The sequence below is a fragment of the Ahaetulla prasina genome, chromosome 3, assembly GCF_028640845.1.
Source record: "Ahaetulla prasina isolate Xishuangbanna chromosome 3, ASM2864084v1, whole genome shotgun sequence".
Classification (NCBI taxonomy): domain Eukaryota; kingdom Metazoa; phylum Chordata; class Lepidosauria; order Squamata; family Colubridae; genus Ahaetulla; species Ahaetulla prasina.
In genome coordinates, this window is record NC_080541.1 from 1,842,086 (window position 1) to 1,860,842 (window position 18,757).

The window sequence follows — 18,757 nt, forward strand, 5'->3', positions numbered from 1 at the left end:
TCTGTCTGTCTGTCTGTCTATCTATCTATCTATCATCTATCTATCTATCATCTATCTATCTATCTATCTATCTATCTATCTATCTATCTATCTATCTATCTATCTATCTATCCATCCATCCATCCATCCATCCATCCATCCATCCATCGATCCATCCATCCATCCATCCATCCATCTATCTATCTATCTCATTAATTGTGGTGACTTTTGAAATTCTTACCTTGAAGGAAATGGAAAGAAAGATGGGGGGCCTGGGTCTTTAATTGTCTCTTTCCTGTCTCCCAGCTCTCGGTGGTTGAATACGATTCCGGCACCCACGACCTGAAGACCCTTTCCCTCCATTACTTTGAGGAGCCGGAATTGAAGGTATGGATTGTAATTTGATATCAAACGGCGAGGCTGCGTGGCTTAGAATTGTTAGGCCCCAGGAGGCTTTGTGGGGGGAGAAGCTGAACCTCTCCAACAAGAACTGACTCACATTTATGACGGTCTCAGTGTCCAGAGGTCACATGATTACCTTTTGAGAGCTTCTGACTAGCAAAGTCAATGGGGAAACGGGATTCACTTAACAACTGCAATGATTTACATAATAACTGCGGCAAGAAAGGTCGTAAAATAAGGCAAAGCTCCCTTAACAAATGTCTCACTTAGCAACATAATTTTTTTTTAAATTTGCATTTATACCCCGCCCTTCTCCGAAGACTCAGGGCGGCTTACACTATGTTAAGCAATAGTCTTCATCCATTTGTATATTTATATACAAAGTCAATTTATTGCCCCCAATAATCTGGGTCCTCATTTTACCGACCTTATAAAGGATGGAAGGCTGAGTCAACCTTGGGCCTGGTGGGGCTTGAACCTGCAGTAATTGCAGGCAGCTGCTGTTAATAACAGACAGACTTAGTCCGTTGAGCCACCAGAGGCCCCTAATTTTGGCCACAATTGTGGTCGTAAGTTGAGGACTATCCATATACTATGCACCAAGACAAATTCCTTGTGTGTCCAATCACACTTGGCCAATAAAATTATTCTATTCTATTCTATTCTATTCTAAATAAATAAATAAAGAAATTAGTGCTTGCTTGTTTCTTTCCTCAGGACGGCTTCGTGCAGAATGTCCACATTCCCAAAGTGCGGGTGGATCCAGACGGGCGCTGCGCCGTGATGCTCATCTACGGCACGCGGCTGGTGGTCCTGCCCTTCCGCAGAGACACCCTGACGGATGAGCACGAAGGAGTGGTGGGCGAAGGGTAAGGCGAGTAGGACCTCCTCGGTCATCCCAGTGGCCTCCCACATCAAATGGAAGAGGAAATCCAATAAAAAAGAAACGCTTTTTAATAGGAAATCTCCTCCTTAAGGTTTACTCCTCTTGAGAAAATCCTAACAGCACTAGCACTTAGACTTATATAGCGCTTCACGGTGCTTTCCAGCCCTCTCCAAGCGGTTTGCAGAGTCAGCCTCTTGCCCCCAACAATCTGGGTCCTCGTTTTACCCACCTCAGAAGGACGGAAGGCTGAATCGACCTTCAGCCTGGTGAGACTCGAACTGCCAAATTGCTGTCAGCCAGCAGTCAGCAGAAGTCGCCTGCAGTACTGCACTCTGACCACTGCGCCACCGTTGTTATTATAATATTGTGATGGCGATACAAATAGCAAGGGGGTAATTCCATTGGGGGCGGGATGGCTCAGTCGTGAAAGATGCTGAGCTGATCAGCTGGCAAGCTGCCATCCCGGTGTTCAAGATCCAAGCGCCCTGCGATGGGGTGAGCTCCCTTTCCTTTCTCCAGCTCCTGCAAACCTAGCGGCTCAAATGCACACGAATGCAAGTATGGTGGTCCTTTGGTGCTCGTCATTAACTGGTTCCTGTTCACACAATGAGTATCAAAAACGATAAGTACCAAACAGATTTTTCCCATAAGGAATAACTTAGTGCGTCACAAAGCAGCCGACATCGATAAGTTCTAGCTTGTGTGTCGAGTAGTAAACGAACAATGAGTACTGGAACCAAATTTTTTTGTCAAAATGCGCTGAGTACCAAATTGGATGAGTTTCAAACCAGTTGAGTATCAAGGGATCCATGCAGCTAAACAGGCGCCATTTCGGTGAGAAGGTAACAGCGTTCCGTGCACCTCAGTGTATAGTAATGCTGGCTACTTGACCACGGAAATGTCTTCAGACAATGCTGTCTCCTTCGGCCAAGAAACGGAGATGGGCATCGCGCCCTAGAGTCAAACACGACTGGCCAGGGGAAAGCTTTACATTTTTAATTCCCTAACTGTTAAGACTAGCCCATCCACCATGTTGTGTCCCACTCCTCCTCTGACGGCCGGGTCTGGGAAGTCTGTATCAAGCGTGGCCACGAAGCCTCTGCAGCTTTGCCAAATTCCTGTCAGAGTCCTCAGGGCAGGCAGGAGTCCAAAGTGTGACTTCAGCAATCCAGATTAGACTTTGCCTGACTCAAAGAATGCCAGAAAGCAGATCCTTTATATAGGCCATGGGGTGTGGCTCCATGACTCAGCACTTATCCAGGCCTGCCCCTCCTTTCCTTTTGCTGACGTCGGCTCTCCATTCTCCGGAAGCGGGGATCTGTCCACCCTCCAGCTGCCGGCAATTCTAGCTCGTGATTGGCTTCATGTTCCTCATGCTCACATGCTGGGGTGGTGGTGGTTTATTTGCTCAGTCTGTCCAGGCATGGTGCCAGGACTGGGGGCTGGAGGCATGCCAGGCCCTTTGTCTGCACTATCAGTCTCTGGCTGAGATAACAGGAGATGAGAGGGGCCCGGCTGCGGAGATGGGGGCGGGCGAGACACAACACACCAGGTTGCTTCCTTCTTTAAATCTGCTTTTCCATTTGGTTGTGGGTGATGGAATCCGGTGTCTCTTGAGGCTGGATGGAGAGAGGCTGAGTCTGGATGGCTGTATATGGTCTGCCTGGGGAGGAGGCCCCTTGTGTCCCGGGTGTTTCTGGCTCCTTGTGAATGGCTGCCCTCCCTCTTTCTCCCTCTCTGTCTCTGCAGCCAGAAGTCCAGCTTCCTGCCCAGCTACATCATCGACGTGAGGGAGCTGGACGAGAAGCTGCTGAATATCATCGACATGCAGTTCCTCTACGGCTACTACGAGCCCACCTTGCTCATCCTCTATGAGCCCAACCAGACCTGGCCGGGGTACGTTCTGTCCACCTTCTCCCTCTGCCCTTCCATGCTGCCGTGGCCAAGCTGTGCCTCTGGGCAAAGACAGAGTGCCTTGCAGCGTGGGGTGGGGTAGGGTGGGTGGGAATCCGTTGAAGGCTGCGGGATGAAAGATGCACCCATGTTTGTTTTGGTGGCCTGACACTTCAGGGGACAGTGGCCAAAGTTTCTGCTTCTGCCTGTTCCACAACAATCGCTCCTCCTTTCGTGAGTGTCTTTTCTGTCCCCCTCGCCTCCGTCCGAGCGATGACTTAATTAGCCGGCACTATCAGCTCTGGCAGCAGAATACGAGCGTCTGCCAAGTGTCTCTGTTATCTCCCTTGATGCCGATGAGTCAACAAACAGTACATCAGCTCTAGTTAAACAGTTGATCTGCCTGCTACGAAGAGGCATAACAGCCCTTGCTGCTTTTATATCCTGTGAGGTGTGGCTCCATGACTCAGCACTTCCTAGGCCTGCCCCACCCCTGCTTCTGTTGTTCCCTCCTCTCCTGCCTGTGAAACCTAGGGTCCAGCCAGGCCTGATTGCCATCAGCTGGGTCTGGAGGCGTGGCCTGGGGGGGGGAAGAGTCAGGGGACAGAGGCCTCATTATCTCCTCCACCTGGCCTGCCTCTGGCTCCTGAAGCTGAGCCAGGGAAGCCGGTGCTCCCGAGGTAAATCCTGATGGCCCTTCCCCCTCACTTTCCAAATCACTTTCTGGCAGGAGGCCCGGCTCGGGGGGCGCAGACACAACAGTGTCCATCACTCATTCAGTCCTCAACTTACAAACATTCTGTTCTGACCCAGCTCTCCAAACACGACAAACCCTCTGAAGTTAATTCGAAGATTCCTTTATTACGAGGACCAGCAGCCCTGGCAAAAAGTTTCTCTCTCATAGCAGGCTAATAAGTCTGACCAGCTGGGAGATGAATAGTTGTCTGCCACACCTATTCATCTCCGCCCCCTGCCTTTTATCCCCAGAGCTCGGGTGGGGCTTCGCAAGCAGCTCTGGCTCTTCTGTCCCAAGGACCGTCCCATAGATTTTCTCTGCTCTCCTCTCCTCTGACTTCTGCGCATCTGCACGTCAGGCACTGGACCCAGCTGTTCCTCTTCTTCCTCATCAGCCACCTCCAGACCTGGGGGCGGTTGACTCTCGATCAGAGGGCTGACAGACGGCCCAGACTTCGCCTCTGTCTCTCTTTCTCTCTAGTGGCAAGCGGTTGTTCTCACTGTCAGGAAATTTCTGCTTAGGTTGCTTCTCTCCTTGATGAGTTTCCACTCATTGCTTCTTGTCCTGCCTTCAGGTGCTTTGGAGAATAGCTTGTCCCCCTCTTTTTTGTGGCAGCCCCTCAGATATTGGAAGACTGCTATCATGTCCCCCCTAGTCCTTCTCTTCATTAAATCTTTATTCCAGATGAATCTTTCTTTCAAACCAGGCTTGACAGCATGAAAGGGAGAAGGCCAACTTTCGAGCATCGTGTTTGCCTGTACCGTTTATCTGTAAAATTAGCATATGATTCACCAACCTTCTTTTTTTAGTTTTTCAAACTGAGACCCCTCCCCAGCCCTTCCTCATTCTCTCCCCTCGCCCGGTCCATTGTGGCTCATTCCTCCTTTACATGGGAAGCGCTTCATCGTCTCTCCTTCCCCGCAGGCGGGTGGCTGTGCGCCAGGACACCTGCAGCATCGTGGCCATCTCCCTCAACATCATGCAGAAGGTCCATCCGGTCATCTGGTCCCTCTGCAACCTGCCCTTTGACTGCACGCAGGCCCTGGCGGTGCCCAAGCCCATTGGTGAGCGGAGTAGCCCTTCCTGGCTTCGGGGGAGCGGGGAAGGCTGGTGCGGAGGTTGGCATCTGGACGCATCTCAAACAGCCTCCCTCCAGATGTTCTGGGACTGCAGAGCCTCCTGGTTGGAAACGCCAGCTGTGGAGCACTGAAGAGTGATCGGGAATTGCAAACAGAAGCAGCTTTTTGGTGCAGGATTTTGAAGGGGAATCATGCTTATTGTTGTGGGATGTGTAAGAAGGGAGTTGTTTCCTCCCTCTCTCCCCTGCATCTGTTCTCCTCCCCCTTCCAGGAGGTGTTGTGATTTTCGCGGTGAACTCTTTGCTCTACCTGAACCAGAGTGTCCCCCCGTATGGCGTGTCACTCAACAGCCTCACCAATGGCACCACCGTCTTCCCGCTAAGTATGTCTCTCTGTCTCTCTCTCTCTCTCTCTCTCTCTCTCTCTCTGCTTTTCCTCCCGTAATGATCATGCATAGATGCTTCTGGGTGACTCTGGAGGTGGAACCCTTTGTGAAAAGTATCTCAAAAGGTTAAATCATAGCAACCGGACCAACAGTCTGCGGAGCTCCTCAACCATCCCGGAAGCTTCTTCAGCTCTGACTGGATGGTGGGGAATGGAAGGATTTATATTCCTTGCAGACAGCTGGTGATTGGTCTCCTTTTAGAATAGGGGTGTCAAACTCCATTTCATTGAGGGCAGCATCAGGGTTATGGTTGACCTTGGGGGCTGGGATGGGCGTGGCCATCTTGATATCACTCGTGTCAGGGGAGCCTGTGGTGACCTGAGTGCTCTGCCAGCAAAAACAGGCTCCTGAGCTCCGTTTTCAGCTGCAACGGTCTCTTGCAGCCCTCTGCCAGTGAAAAAGGAGCTCAGGTGGGCCACGCATGCCCCCCCCCCGGGCCCATTTTCGGCCACGACGGCCTCCTACAGCCCTCTGTCAGTGAAAACAGAGTTTCCTGTGCCGGTCCGTTGCTGTTTCCAGGGCGGCCCGTGGGCCAGACCTAAGCACCCCACGGGCCTTGAGTTGGACCCCCCCTGTTTTAGAGAATCCTTGAGGCTACTAGGAGGTTTATCTGTGTCGTCAGGGGCATCTAAATGGTGCCTCAAAGACTCTCAGTGGCCTCAATGACTCAGAAAGATGACCAGCTGCCTGCAAGGAGTATCAGTCCTTCCATTCCCCACCACTGGCCAGTCAGAGCTGAAGAAGCTTCTTGGAGGGTTGAGAAGCAAAATGTCTTCAAAAGAAAAAAACAAAGTCCAGTTGCCTCGTGAAAAAGCACCTTTGGGACAACCAGGACCAAAGTTTATTAAAACTGAGACATTTCGTTACTTATCCAAGGAACTTCCTTCAGTCAAAATGAGAATTTGGGTAGGCAGAGAATCAGAAAGTCATTGGAATGAACCCCAACTCTCACCCTACAGACTGCAGTCTGTGAAGATTCTTAATCATCTAGATCAGGGGTCTCCAACCTTAGCAACTTTAAGACTGGGGGACTTCAACGCTCAGAATTCCTCAGCCAGCAAAACAAAGCAAAGCTGGCTGAGGAATTCTGGAAGCTGAAGTCCCCCAGTCTTAAAGTTGCCAAGGTTGGAGACCCCTGATCTAGGCTGTGGTTGTCCCAAAGGTGTTTTTCCAGAAAGCAGCTGGACTTTCTCTTCCTTCTGTCTGAAGTGGCATTGGCCAGGTCTCCTGCCTGAACAGGGAGTTGAGCTACAAGTCTTCCAGCTCTGCTATTCTGAAAAGGTTTCCCTTTTTGAAGACGCTTCCTGGATGGGAAGCGAAACGTTTTCAAGAAAAAAACCAAAAGAGTCCAGTTCCTTTGGGACACGGAAAGTGGAGGGTTTGAGCTTCTTCGCTTCTGCCAGAGCCAGGAAACTAAATTTTTGTGGCAAACTTTAGAATCCGATGGGTTGTATTTACTTATATCTATGTTGTGTTTCTTAATGCCAGTCTCCCTTTGGAGAGGCGGTCAAAGGGAGCAGCATAACCACTCCTCTTCTTGCAGGGTTCCAAGAAGGAGTAAAAATCACTCTGGACTGTGCCCAGGCGACCTTCATCTCCTATGACAAGATGGTGATCTCGCTGAAAGGAGGGGAAATGTAAGGCCACAGCCAAAAGTCACTGCCCGGCCAATGGTGGTTTCAGACAGTTCATTACCTGACTAGATAACATCATCAGTGCTACTGATGATGATGATGTTGCCTCTTTGAGTAACATCCCAGCATTAAGGCCCCGAATGTCATTTTCTTCCTCCTCCTCCAACCCCTCCCCCCAGTTCTTGCACTGATAATGTTGCTTAGTTGGGTCATGAAATGTCTGCAAGAAAACATCCAAGCTCAGAGAGCCCCTAGGACCCCAGTGTCCTCCTCCTTCTTCCCCTCCCCCCTCCTCCTCCTTCCCTTCCCTGCAATCCCTGCTGCCTTCTAGCATTGGTGAAGTTATCTCGCTTAGAGAGCGCCAAGGATCCCATAACTGAGCCTCCTGTTTTCACACACACGCACACCCTCAACAGTGTCAAACCTAGCTGTATTTCTGCTCGCCACGCTCTTTTTCTGGTGGAGTGATGGGGCAGAAACTGTCCATTCTGCATTCTGCTCATGGACCAGCGGCTCCCATCATCATTTCCCGTTTCTTCCCCCAGCTACGTGTTGACCCTCATCACGGACGGCATGCGAAGTGTCCGCTCCTTCCATTTTGACAAGGCGGCAGCCAGTGTCCTCACCACCTGTGTAAGTGCCATTCAGCCCGGCAGTGACCATCTGGGCTGGGAGGGTGATTGGTGGATTGACTGATTTTTTTTAAATTTACATTTATATCCCTCCCTTCTCCAAAGACTCAGGGCGGCTTACACTGTGTAAGGCAATAGTCTCATTCTGTTTGTATATTTATATACAAAGTCAACTTATTGCCCCCAACAATCTGGGTCCTCATTTTACCTACCTTATAAAGGATGGAAGGCTGAGTCAACCTTGGGCCTGGTGGGACTAGAACCTGCAGTAATTGCAGGCAGCTGTTTAATAACAGGCTTCTTACAGCCTGAGCCACACCGTGGCCCGCGGTGATTGATCGTTAGGATTGATGTGCCACAGGATAAGCGGCTGTAGCATCTGAGCCCTTTCATTTTCCTGAGGCTGGTGCCTGATGGTCGTTTAGATCTTCCTTCCTTCCTTCCTTCCTTCCTTCCCCAACTTGTTCACAGTCCATCTCACCAGCGGCAACTCTAAGTGATTAACAGACATTGAATAAAATGCAATATAAAACACTAAAACAATAAAGACTTTAAATTTAAAAATTCAAAATAAGGCTAAGCGGGATGGAGAGGGAAGGATTGAAGTGCGCAGTGTTCTCTACTCCATCAGCCACTTCCCGCATGCCACACCCCCATTGGGGCCCCAGGCTAGTTGTCCCAGTCGTGTCTTCAAGGCCCTTTGGAAGGCCAAAAGGATGGGGGCAGACCTGGAGACAAGATGTTCCAGAGGGCTAGAGCTCCAGCAGAGAAGGCTCCTCTTCTGATCCCTGCCAGCTGGAATTCCTTGGCCACGAGGCCTGTCTGCCAGAGCAAGGGAGCTGATCTCTTCGGGGTGAGCCGGTTCCTCAGATGGATCTATGATAATTCGCCACAGGACAAGAGTCACACAAATATCAAAGAAATGGTGGAATAGAATCATTTAAAAAAAAAGATGCCAAAGGAGAGAGAATAAAATGTGAATGATAAAATTAATTTTTTTCCCCTTTACTTTAAATGATTAAATTGTTAAATTGTCCTGTGGCCAGTTGTCCCACAGGGAGTTGGCCGTGGTGAGTTGTCTCATTCTGCCTCAGATAGGCCTTCTGTCCTGGCCACTTTCTACAGAGGCACGATCGAGAGCATTTTAACAAACCGCATCCTTGTTTGGTTTGGTGGCAGCAGCGCCTCAGATAGAAAGTCCCTACAGAGGGTGGTGAGGACAGCCAAGAAGATCATAGGAAGCTCACTTCCTGTCATCCAGGATACTGCTTATAAGCACTGTGTGCTTAGAGTTCAAAGCATTGTTTGAGACCCCACCCCCCCCTTCACGGTCTGTTTCTGTTGCTCCCTTCCGGGAGGAGGTTTCAAAGTATTTCTAGCAGGACTTCCACATTCTGTAACCACTTTGTTCCCTGGGGCCTCCGTCTGGGAAACCTGCAAGATTGGTTTTTCTCCCCATGTACATGCGTACAACCCAACTAGACTGGGTTCTTTCTCTGTGTCATATAATATCTGTGGGTACATACATGATTTTGTATTTAGTTATTTATTCTGTCATGTTTAAGTAGTTTATATTGGAGGTGGAGACTTTTTGAGAGCCGTATGCAATGAAATTTCATTTTAATGTATGCTGATCAGTGTACATTCAAAGTTGTTGCAACTTAGTTAGCCATATGAATTCCATCTGAGAGATTGCCTACGTGCTAGATTAGCATGGGAATCCCCAGCTAATTGGATCACATAGGTAAAAACTTGTTTGATGTGAAAGTCACATCAAAGCAGCAGGATATTTACCCCTATAGTGTGAAAATGCATCCACAGTTTTTACATCCTTCTTCCTTCCCTGATAAGATCTTTCTCACAAAGATCTAAGAAGTTCCTTTTACACACAGTTATGTGAAGATCGATTAGTATGCAAGGTTAGGATGTCACAGGATGTAGAATAGAAGAAGAAGAAGAAGAATAGAATTTATTGGCCAAGTGTGATTGGACACACAAGGAATTTGTCTTGGTGCAGATGCTCTCAGTGTACCTAAAAGAAAAGATACGTTCATCAAGGTACGACATTTACAACACAAATGATGGTCAATATATCAATATAAATCATAAGGATTGCCAGCAACAAAGTTACAGTCATACAGTCATAAGTGGAAAGAGATTGGTGATGGGAACTATGAGAAGATTAATAGTAGTGCAGATTCAGTAAATAGTCTGACAGTGTTGATGGAATTATTTGTTTAGCAGAGTGATGGCCTTCGGGAAAAAACTGTTCTTGTGTCTAGTTGTTCTGGTGTGCAGTGCTCTATAGCGTCGTTTTGAGGGTAGGAGTTGAAACAGTTTATGTCCAGGATATGAGGGATCTGTAAATATTTTCACGGCCCTCTTCTTGATTCGTGCAGTATACAGGTCCTCAATGGAAGGCAGGTTGGTAGCCATTGTTTTTTCTGCAGTTCTAATTATCCTCTGAAGTCTGTGTCTTTCTTGTTGGGTTGCAGAACCGAACCAGACAGTTATAGAGGTGCAAATGACAGACCCAACAAGATTCTGTTTGATGTGTATGCTTTCTGATAGATTCTGTGACTCATTGCTTCACGAGAGACCGCCGCACAAAGTGACCATAAAGTTATTCTAAGTCTGTTCAAAGTCTAATAGCCTGGAGTCTGGACCCGAGTCGGTCATCTCTCCGTTCTAGTCTAGTCTGACTTTTCCTCCTCCTTGTCTCCCCCCCCCCACTTCTTTGGGTCTCAGATGATTACCTTGGAGCCCGGCTACCTGTTCCTGGGCTCTCGTCTGGGAAACTCCCTTCTCCTGAAATACACCGAAAAGCTCCAGGAGGCCCCGATGAGCATCGCTAAGGACTCTGCCGAGAAGGTGAGCGGAGCCTCTCCATCCTCCTCCACGCACAGAGCTGAGGCCGGCCCTTAAAGCCTCCCTCTTCAGCGTAGTCCAGGTAGTCCTCGACTTACAGCAGTTTGTTTAGCGACCTTTTGAAGTTACAACGGCACTGAAAAAAGGGATACGTCCAGTTTTCACGCTTACGGCCGTTGTAGCGTCCCCTTGGTCACGCGATCAGAATTCACAACGCTTGGCAACTGGCATGTACTTAGGACGGTTGCAGGGACCCAGGGTCACGTGATCCCCCTTTTGTGACCTTCCCAGCTGGCATCTGACAGACAAAGTCGATTGGAAAGCCAGGTTCACTTAACGACGGCATGATTCGCTTAACAGCTTCAGTGTTTCTCTTAGCAACTGGCAAAGAGTTGTAAAATGAGGCCCAACTCATTAAACTGGTTCATATTTATGACCGTTTCAGTGTCCTGGGGGGGTGTCATGCGAACCCCTTTTGCAGCCTTTTGAAAACCGAAGTCAATGGGGAAGCCAGATTCACTCAACAACCATGTTACTAACTGAGCAACTGGAGTGATTCACTTAACGGTGGCAAGAAAGGTCGTAAAAGGGTGCAAAACTCAACTTAACTAATATCTCATTTAGTTAGCAGCGTGAATTTTGGGCTCAGTCATGGTCATAAGTCGAGGATTCCCTGTACGTGCAGTCCTTACTTGCCCCAATTCCCTAGCCACATGCCTGCTGAGGAGTTCTGGGAGTTGAAGTCCACCGTTCTTAAAGTGGCCACGGTCGGAGAGTCCACTTTCCAGAATGGGGGCCTTTCCTGCTGAGGCAGACGGGGGCTTCTACCAGCAGCAGCGGAAGGGGACGTTGGGGGTCTCTTGCGTCTCCTTGCCAATGGACAGCTCTGTTTGGTTCACAGGAAGAACCCCCCTTGAAGAAGAAGCGTGTGGAGCAGTCCGCCAACTGGTCTGGTGGGTGTCCTGATTTGCAGCCAGGGGCCGGAGCCAGGCCCCCCACACTCCGTAGGGTCTCTGGTGGGGTGGGGGTGGGGGGGTGGAAAGAGCCCAGCCTTGTGTGCATGTTGCAAATGAACCGGTGGACTCGGCATGAGTGTTTTTGTTTCCCTGGTCAGTTTCCCAGTGGGGGGGCAGCCTCTCCTTCCCTCTCCCACCTCCAGGGGTTCTTCTTGTTGACAGATAGGGTGGACTTGGGGTCTTTCATCAGTCCACTCTGGGCCAATATCTGAGAGCTTTGTAAAAACTCTCTGCCATCAGGCTCTCTAGCCTGAAGGTCAGCTGCACTGCCCATCCTGTCTGTCTGTCTGTCTGTCTATCTATCTATCTATCTATCTATCTATCTATCTATCTATCTATCTATCTATCTATCTATCTATCTGCCTGATTTCTTTAGCCACCCATCTCAGCCAATGACTGGGCGGCTCACAATTCAAAACATATATTACAATTTAAATCTTAAAAACATTTTAAAACCATAACAATAACAGTAAAAACCACTAAAACACTAAAAAAAAAACCCAGTGAAACATCCAATCCATGATCCCTATTGGGGAGGGAAGCAAGTCAAATAACAAAGGAGGAAGAGGAAGTTTCTAAGGGAGAAGAGGGGGAGGGGCTTGTGGGAACGATGCTAAGAGGACGACGAGGCCATCCATCCGAGCCCATTGTTCCTTATTTCCCAATCTGTTGCTTGCAGGAGGGAAGTCGGCTCCGCAGGACGAAGTGGATGAGATCGAGGTGTATGGCAGTGAGGCCCAGTCCGGCACCCAGCTGACCACTTACTCATTTGAGGTAGGCCTGCCTCAGTTTCCCCAGGCTCTTTCTGTACCCAAAGGGCCACCCAGACATTCCCAAAACCAGACTGGCATTTGAGCCCAGAGCTTCCTACTGATGTTGCCAAAGGTTGCTTAGAACCAGTCCTCGGAGTTCCGGCCACCCCAGCCCCGCCATGCTCATGTGGTCGCAACCCAAGCGCTCCACAACCGGCCCCAATTCCTGTCCATTGCAACATCTTGCAAGGACGACCTCCAAAGAATTTGATTCCCAAAGGTCCCTTTTCTCTGACGTGTGCTGGAGATTTCCTCTGCGTTGAGGGCTGCCGGGGTCCCATGTTGCCCCTCTCCACCTCTTTTCTTGGGGAGTCAGAAATTTTCAGCCAATCTGATGCTTCTCTCTTCTCTTCCGGAAGGTCTGCGACAGTATCCTGAACATTGGGCCCTGCGCCAACGCTGCCATGGGGGAGCCAGCCTTTCTCTCTGAGGAGGTGAGTGCCCCGGTTTGCTCTCTCCCCCCCCCCCTTCAGCCCTTCAGCCTCACATGGATGCCCCCAATTTCCTTGGGAGGGAGAGGGGGACGCCATCTGGCCTCGGAAGAAAAGGTTGCTTGGGGAAGAAGAAGAAAAACAGAATAACAAAGTTGGAAGGGACCTCGGAGGTCTTCCAATCCAACCCCCTGCTCAGGAAGGAGACCCTATCCCATTTCAGACAAATAGCTGTCCAGTCTCTTCTTGAAAATCTCCAGTGATGGAGCACTCACAACTTCTGGAGGCAAGCTGTTCCACTGGTTAATTGTCCTCACTGTTAGGAAGTTTTTCCTTAGTTCTTAATTGTTTCTGTCCTTGATGAGTTCCCATCCACTGTTTATTTCCTGCCCTCAGCTGCTTTGGAAAATAAGCTGACCCCCTTCCTCCTCTCTGAGGCAGCCTCACAAATATTGGAAGACTGCTATCCTGTCTCCCTTGGTCCTTCTCTTCACTAGACTAGCCAGGCCCAGTTCCTGAAAACGTTCTTTATATGTTTTAGCCCCCTAATAATCTTTGTTGCTCTTCTCTGAACTCTTTAGAAATACCTTAGGAAAAAAAAAGAAATAAGGGGGGAAAAAAGGTTCATTGCACAGTCAGCCAGATATCCAGTCTGGATTTGGCATTTCGGTCTGCCTGTTGAGTCCTTCCAAAGGACCCGGGATAAACAAATTGGATGTTTGATGGTATTATTATTTATTAAATTTATATGCTGCCCATTGCATGGTTCTAGGCGACTCTGGGAGGCTTACATTATAATAAGAGGTATAAAAACAATGAGACATGTAAAAAAACCCATTCAAATTGCAAAAGATTACCTGTCCTTAAGATGAAATGTCCTTGAGAAAATTGCAGGGGGATTCTTGGAGAATTGAGGGGGTTTGCGGTGCAAAAGCTACAAGGGAGGCAGCCTGCTTAATGCAGCTTTCTTTTTCCAGTTCCAGAATAGTCCTGAACCTGATCTAGAAATTGTGGTGTGTTCCGGCTATGGCAAGAATGGTGCCCTCTCGGTCTTGCAGGTGAGGGGAGGGGCGCAGCTGGGGAGTCCCTGCAGACCTGTCCCAGGGAGGAGAGTCATGGGCCAGGCCCCATTAGCGGCACAGTCTAAGGCTGCTCCATTGAATATTGGAGCACTGATGGAATATTTTATAGCTTGGGGGTTGAACTGTGGGGTCCTTGGTACTCTCTGAGCTTTGTGGTTTTCTTGCAGACCTCTCCTTGCCCAACTAGGTAATACCATCAGGGCTAGGAGGTGTGAACCTCATTCCTTAAAGCCATGAATATCCTGAAACAAAATTTAAGAAGTTTCACTCCTGTGCAGGAGGCTTTTGCGAATGTTATGTTCTGGAGATGCTGAACCCCGACGTCTCTCTCTCTCTCCCTTCCTTGCAGAAAAGCATCCGTCCTCAGGTGGTTACGACTTTTGAACTTCCCGGCTGCTATGACATGTGGACGGTGATCTCGCCCCAGAAGGCAGAAGAAGCCACAGTATGTCCAACCTTTGCTTTTGGAGGCTTATAGATGGGCATGAAGTCATTGTCTCCTGTAGTTGATTGGCTCTCCTTCCCACTGCCAACTGAGGACAGAAGGCCCCCGCTATGTACAGGTTTCCCAGGACAGGAGGTGGCTTGCTGGCCCAGCCTTGGTCTGTCCTGGAGTGCTTTGCTAGACATATTTTGGGTTGTAGGCAGCTCATCCTTCAAGCCACAGAGAATATTCATGGTCCATCAGTCCTATTGTGTGTTGTTGAACCCGAAAAGATGGGAGAGGCTGGGCAGAGAGGCATTTTACCTCTCTTTGACTGCTTGGTTGCATAGTACAGTGACCTGAGCTGGTTGTCACCTCTGTCCATGTCAGTGAGGGGCTCCTTATTGATCTTGGGATGGAGTGTGGACCCTGACAGCATCCTCCATGATTTTTCTAGCAGGAAAAAGATACTCCGGAAGAAGGTACTGAGAAGGAACCTTCTCCACCTGAGCCAGCAGATGATGGGAAGCGACATGGGTTCCTCATCCTGAGCCGTGAAGACTCCACCATGGTGTGTGCTTCTCTGGGTCTTCCTTGGCTTGGTGTGGGTTGCATTGGATTAAATTAGATTGGGTTTGGATAGAGTGGGTTGGGTTGGGTTGGATTGGATTAGGTTTGAATGGGTTGGGTCGGAATGGATTGGCTTGAGTTGAATTGAGTTGGGTTGGATTGGATTGGGGTCGGTTAGGTTGGGTTGGAGTGGCTTTGTTGACTTGAGCTGAGTTAACTTGCCTTGGCTTGAGTTGGGTTGAGTTGAGTTTGGAATGACTTAGTTTGACTTGAGCTGTGTTCGTTGGCTTGGAATGGCTTGGCTTGGCTTGGCTTGAGTTGGCTTAGCTTGGCTTGACTTGGTTGAAATGGCTTGGTTTGAGTTGAGCTGAGACTTGGCCTAGAGTGGCCTGGCCTGGGTTGGGTTGGATTTGGATGGCTTGGCTTGCCTTGGTGGACATGAACTCTCTCAGATGTTACTGACATACTTTTTTTTGTTTTTGTTTACATTTATACCCCGCCCTTCTCCGAAGACTCAGGGCGGCTTACAGTGTATAAGGCAATAGTCTCATTCTATTTGTATATTTTTACAAAGTCAACTTATTGCCCCCCCAACAATCTGGGTCCTCATTTTACCTACCTTATAAAGGATGGAAGGCTGAGTCAACCTTGGGCCGGGCTTGAACCTGCAGTAATTGCAGGCTTTGTGTTCTTAATAACAGGCTTTACCAGCCTGAGCTATCCGGCCCTTTCATACTGAGCATTTCTCTTCCTCAAGAGATCCTTGGCAGTCCAAATCCCACCTTGGGCAAGTGAGGGGTGACTTAAGGATGTCAGCAGAAACATCGAACAGAGGACTGACTTGGGAGCGCATGAGGTGACTCTTGGCTGGCGGTGTGCTTTTGTGGAGAAGCCATCCCTGCCAGGGTCACTGAACATGTCCCTTCTCAGCAGAGACAATGGCTACCTCATCTGGCTGTCAGCTAGGAATATTTGCCCTCTGGTATTCTTCTCTCTCTCTCTCTCCTCCCTCAGATCTTGCAGACTGGCCAGGAGATAATGGAGCTGGACACTAGCGGCTTTGCCACTCAGGGCCCCACCGTATATTCCGGCAACATTGGCGAGAACCGCTACATTGTCCAAGTGTCCCCTCTGGGTATCCGGCTGCTGGAAGGAGGTGAGTGCAGAAACGCTACCTGGCTCACCTTCCTAGGTGTCCCATGTTGGAAGTTCAATAATTCAGTGGTAGAGGAGGAATTGTCTGCACCTGAGGTTCTCAGCCTTAGCAACATCAAGATGTCTGGACTTCAACTCCCAGAATTCCCCAGCCATTCATGCTGTGGCTGGGGAATTCTGGGAGTTGAAGTCCAGACATCTTAATGTTGCTATAGTTGAGAACATGGTGTAGACCAGGAGTGTCAGACACAAGGCCTGCAATCTGGTCGGATCCAGCCCAGGGGCCCTCGTGGAAAATGTAAGGGGTTGGCCCATGTCACTTTGGCCCGGTCTACCAAATGCGAAGAGGAAACATGCCAGCAGTTTGGGGAGTGGGATCAAGCTGGCTACTCCCACCCAGTTGGCCACGCCTGCCCAGCCCCCCAAGATCAACCAGAGCCCTGATGAAGCCCTCAGTGAAATTGAGTTTGACACCCTTGTGTAGGGTGTAGACAGTTCCACGCCCTACTTTAGATAGCACAAAATTGGCATGAGATGGGACAATTCAGAGTCCCTTAGAAGTGTGACATGTTCTCCTCAGGCTAAAACATCATAACCCACAAATTCCTTAGCTGTCCGTGCCTCTTTTCCTCAGTGAACCAGCTGCATTTTATCCCGGTGGACCTCGGCTCACCCATCGTGCACTGTGCCGTGGCTGACCCCTACGTGGTGATCATGAGCTCCGAAGGCCAGGTGACCATGTTCGTGCTGAAGAGCGACACTTACGGAGGCCGGACGCACCGCCTGACTTTACAGAAACCGCAGTTGCACCATGTGAGTGAGACTTAGATGGCCCCGGGAAGTTCTTCCGTTTGGCCTCGTGGCTCAAGTCCATTCATTCCAAGAGGGTTGAAAAGAAGTGGCCAAAGCAGCAGTGATGGATCAGTTTGGACACGCTGAAGAACATCTGGTCTTTGAGGGACCTCTTGAGTCCCTGTTGGCTGGCAGAAGCCACAGAAATTGTGCGCAGCTCAATCACATTTGCTTGGTTTCTATCAGGCGCCGGCAACCAGAGCCACTTGTAAATAGCTAGAGCAAACAGCTTTATTGTTTTCTGCCTAAGTTACAAGAATCTGCTTGCCTTCCCATGGGACTGAATAGATAAGGCTTCATGGGTCTAGAGGTCTTCAAACCTGCCCACTTTGTGGACCCAGAATGGCTGGCTAGGGAATTCTGGGAGTTGAAGTCCACCAGTCTTAAAGTAGCTAAGTTTGAAGAGGCCTGCTCTAGCGGGAGATCAAGCTTAAGCCTCTTGCAGCTGCATAAAGATTCCAAACTGAGTCCCTACTTGACGCCTCCTTCCAGCCTCTGGCAGCTTCCCAACAATTTCCTTATTTAGGCTTCTAAAGAAGCTGCCAGAGGCTGGAAGGCAGCTTCTTTAGATCTGAGGTGACTCACCTTTGGGAGGTGGGTTGTGGGAGCGGTCAGTCTTAATGATGGTTTGGATTAAGGTAACCAAGGCACTGGCAGATGTAGCCCAATTGGGAACAGGCTGGAGTTTTAAAAAGTAGAAAAGGAAGAAAGCAAAGGGCCTTGTCTTATATTTCATGTCATTCCATTCCATTCCATTCCATTCTATTCTATTCTATTCTATTCTATTCTGTATTCTGTATTTTCTACTCTACTCTACTCTATTTTTTCTGTCCTATCTTACCCTACCCTATCCTTCTATTTTCTATTCCATTCCATTTCATTCCATCTCATCTCATCTCATCTCTCTCCTCTCCTCTCCTCTCGTCTCCTCTCCTCTCCCTCCCCTCCCTTCCCTTCCCCTCCCTTCTCTTCTCTTCTCTCCTCTCCTCTCTGCTACGCTACTCTACTCTATTAATTTTACTTTATTTTAATTTTTTATTGTACTCTTTTATTATTTTATTTTGTTTAGTTTAGTTTCCAGTTTAGCGTAGTTTAGTTTAGTGACTGTACTTAAGAACTGCCAATCTCCCTCACAGAGGGGGAGAGATGGAGCTTCATCCCATTTTCCTGCTTGGGATTGGCCTTTCCTGGCTCTGACCCTCCTGCCCTCCTCTTGTCTCCCTTCCCAGCAATCGAGGGTCATCGCCCTGTGTGTCTACCGCGACGTTAGTGGCATGTTCACCACCGAGAGCCACTCATCCGGCTCTCGAGACGAGCTCTCCCTGCGGAGCCAGTCGGAATCAGAGGCGCCCATCCAGGACCTCAGGTGGGGCACCTTTGGAAGGACAGGGAGGGGGGCAAGGAGGCACCCACTCTCTTAAAAGCCCCTCTTGGGCTTGCGTCCCTCCCAGGTAGTCCTCGAGTTACAGCCATCTGCTTAGTGACTGAAGTTACAACGGCACTGAAAAAGTTACATACGACCGTTTTTCACACTTACCACCCTTATCGCATCCCCCGGGGTCACGTGATCAAAATTAAAATGCTTCGCAAATAACTCATACTTAGAACGGTCGCAGCGTCCTGGGGGTGTGTGTCTCGTGATCCCCCTTTTGCGACCTTCCAACAAGCCAAGTCAAGGGGGGACACCATGTTCCCTTAACGACCGTGTTAGTAGTAATTTAACAATTTCAGTGAGCCGCTTAACAGCTGTGGCAAGGAAGGTCGTAAAATGAGCCACTGCTCACCTAGCAGAAATGCTGGGCTCGATTGTGGTTGTAAGTCGAGGACTCTCTGTATCCAGTGCCCTCCCGTATCTTCAATG

At 49.3% G+C, this 18,757-nt stretch overlaps 1 protein-coding gene across 3 annotated transcripts in view; it reads left to right on the forward strand.

Moving 5' to 3' along the window:
* Positions 1 to 18,757, forward strand: part of CPSF1 (cleavage and polyadenylation specific factor 1) — a 37,543-nt gene that overhangs the window by 5,202 nt on the left and 13,584 nt on the right. For all 3 annotated transcript variants that reach the window (XM_058176520.1, XM_058176521.1, XM_058176519.1), the window contains exons 5-21: positions 286 to 366; positions 1,099 to 1,250; positions 3,017 to 3,163; positions 4,821 to 4,960; positions 5,247 to 5,357; positions 6,964 to 7,057; positions 7,600 to 7,687; positions 10,435 to 10,557; positions 11,456 to 11,507; positions 12,250 to 12,344; positions 12,742 to 12,816; positions 13,791 to 13,871; positions 14,245 to 14,340; positions 14,777 to 14,890; positions 15,904 to 16,045; positions 16,679 to 16,857; positions 18,126 to 18,262. In XM_058176520.1, the coding sequence (XP_058032503.1) occupies positions 286 to 366; positions 1,099 to 1,250; positions 3,017 to 3,163; positions 4,821 to 4,960; positions 5,247 to 5,357; positions 6,964 to 7,057; positions 7,600 to 7,687; positions 10,435 to 10,557; positions 11,456 to 11,507; positions 12,250 to 12,344; positions 12,742 to 12,816; positions 13,791 to 13,871; positions 14,245 to 14,340; positions 14,777 to 14,890; positions 15,904 to 16,045; positions 16,679 to 16,857; positions 18,126 to 18,262 (1,907 nt within the window). The remainder of the gene's footprint in view (positions 1 to 285; positions 367 to 1,098; positions 1,251 to 3,016; positions 3,164 to 4,820; positions 4,961 to 5,246; positions 5,358 to 6,963; positions 7,058 to 7,599; positions 7,688 to 10,434; positions 10,558 to 11,455; positions 11,508 to 12,249; positions 12,345 to 12,741; positions 12,817 to 13,790; positions 13,872 to 14,244; positions 14,341 to 14,776; positions 14,891 to 15,903; positions 16,046 to 16,678; positions 16,858 to 18,125; positions 18,263 to 18,757) is intronic.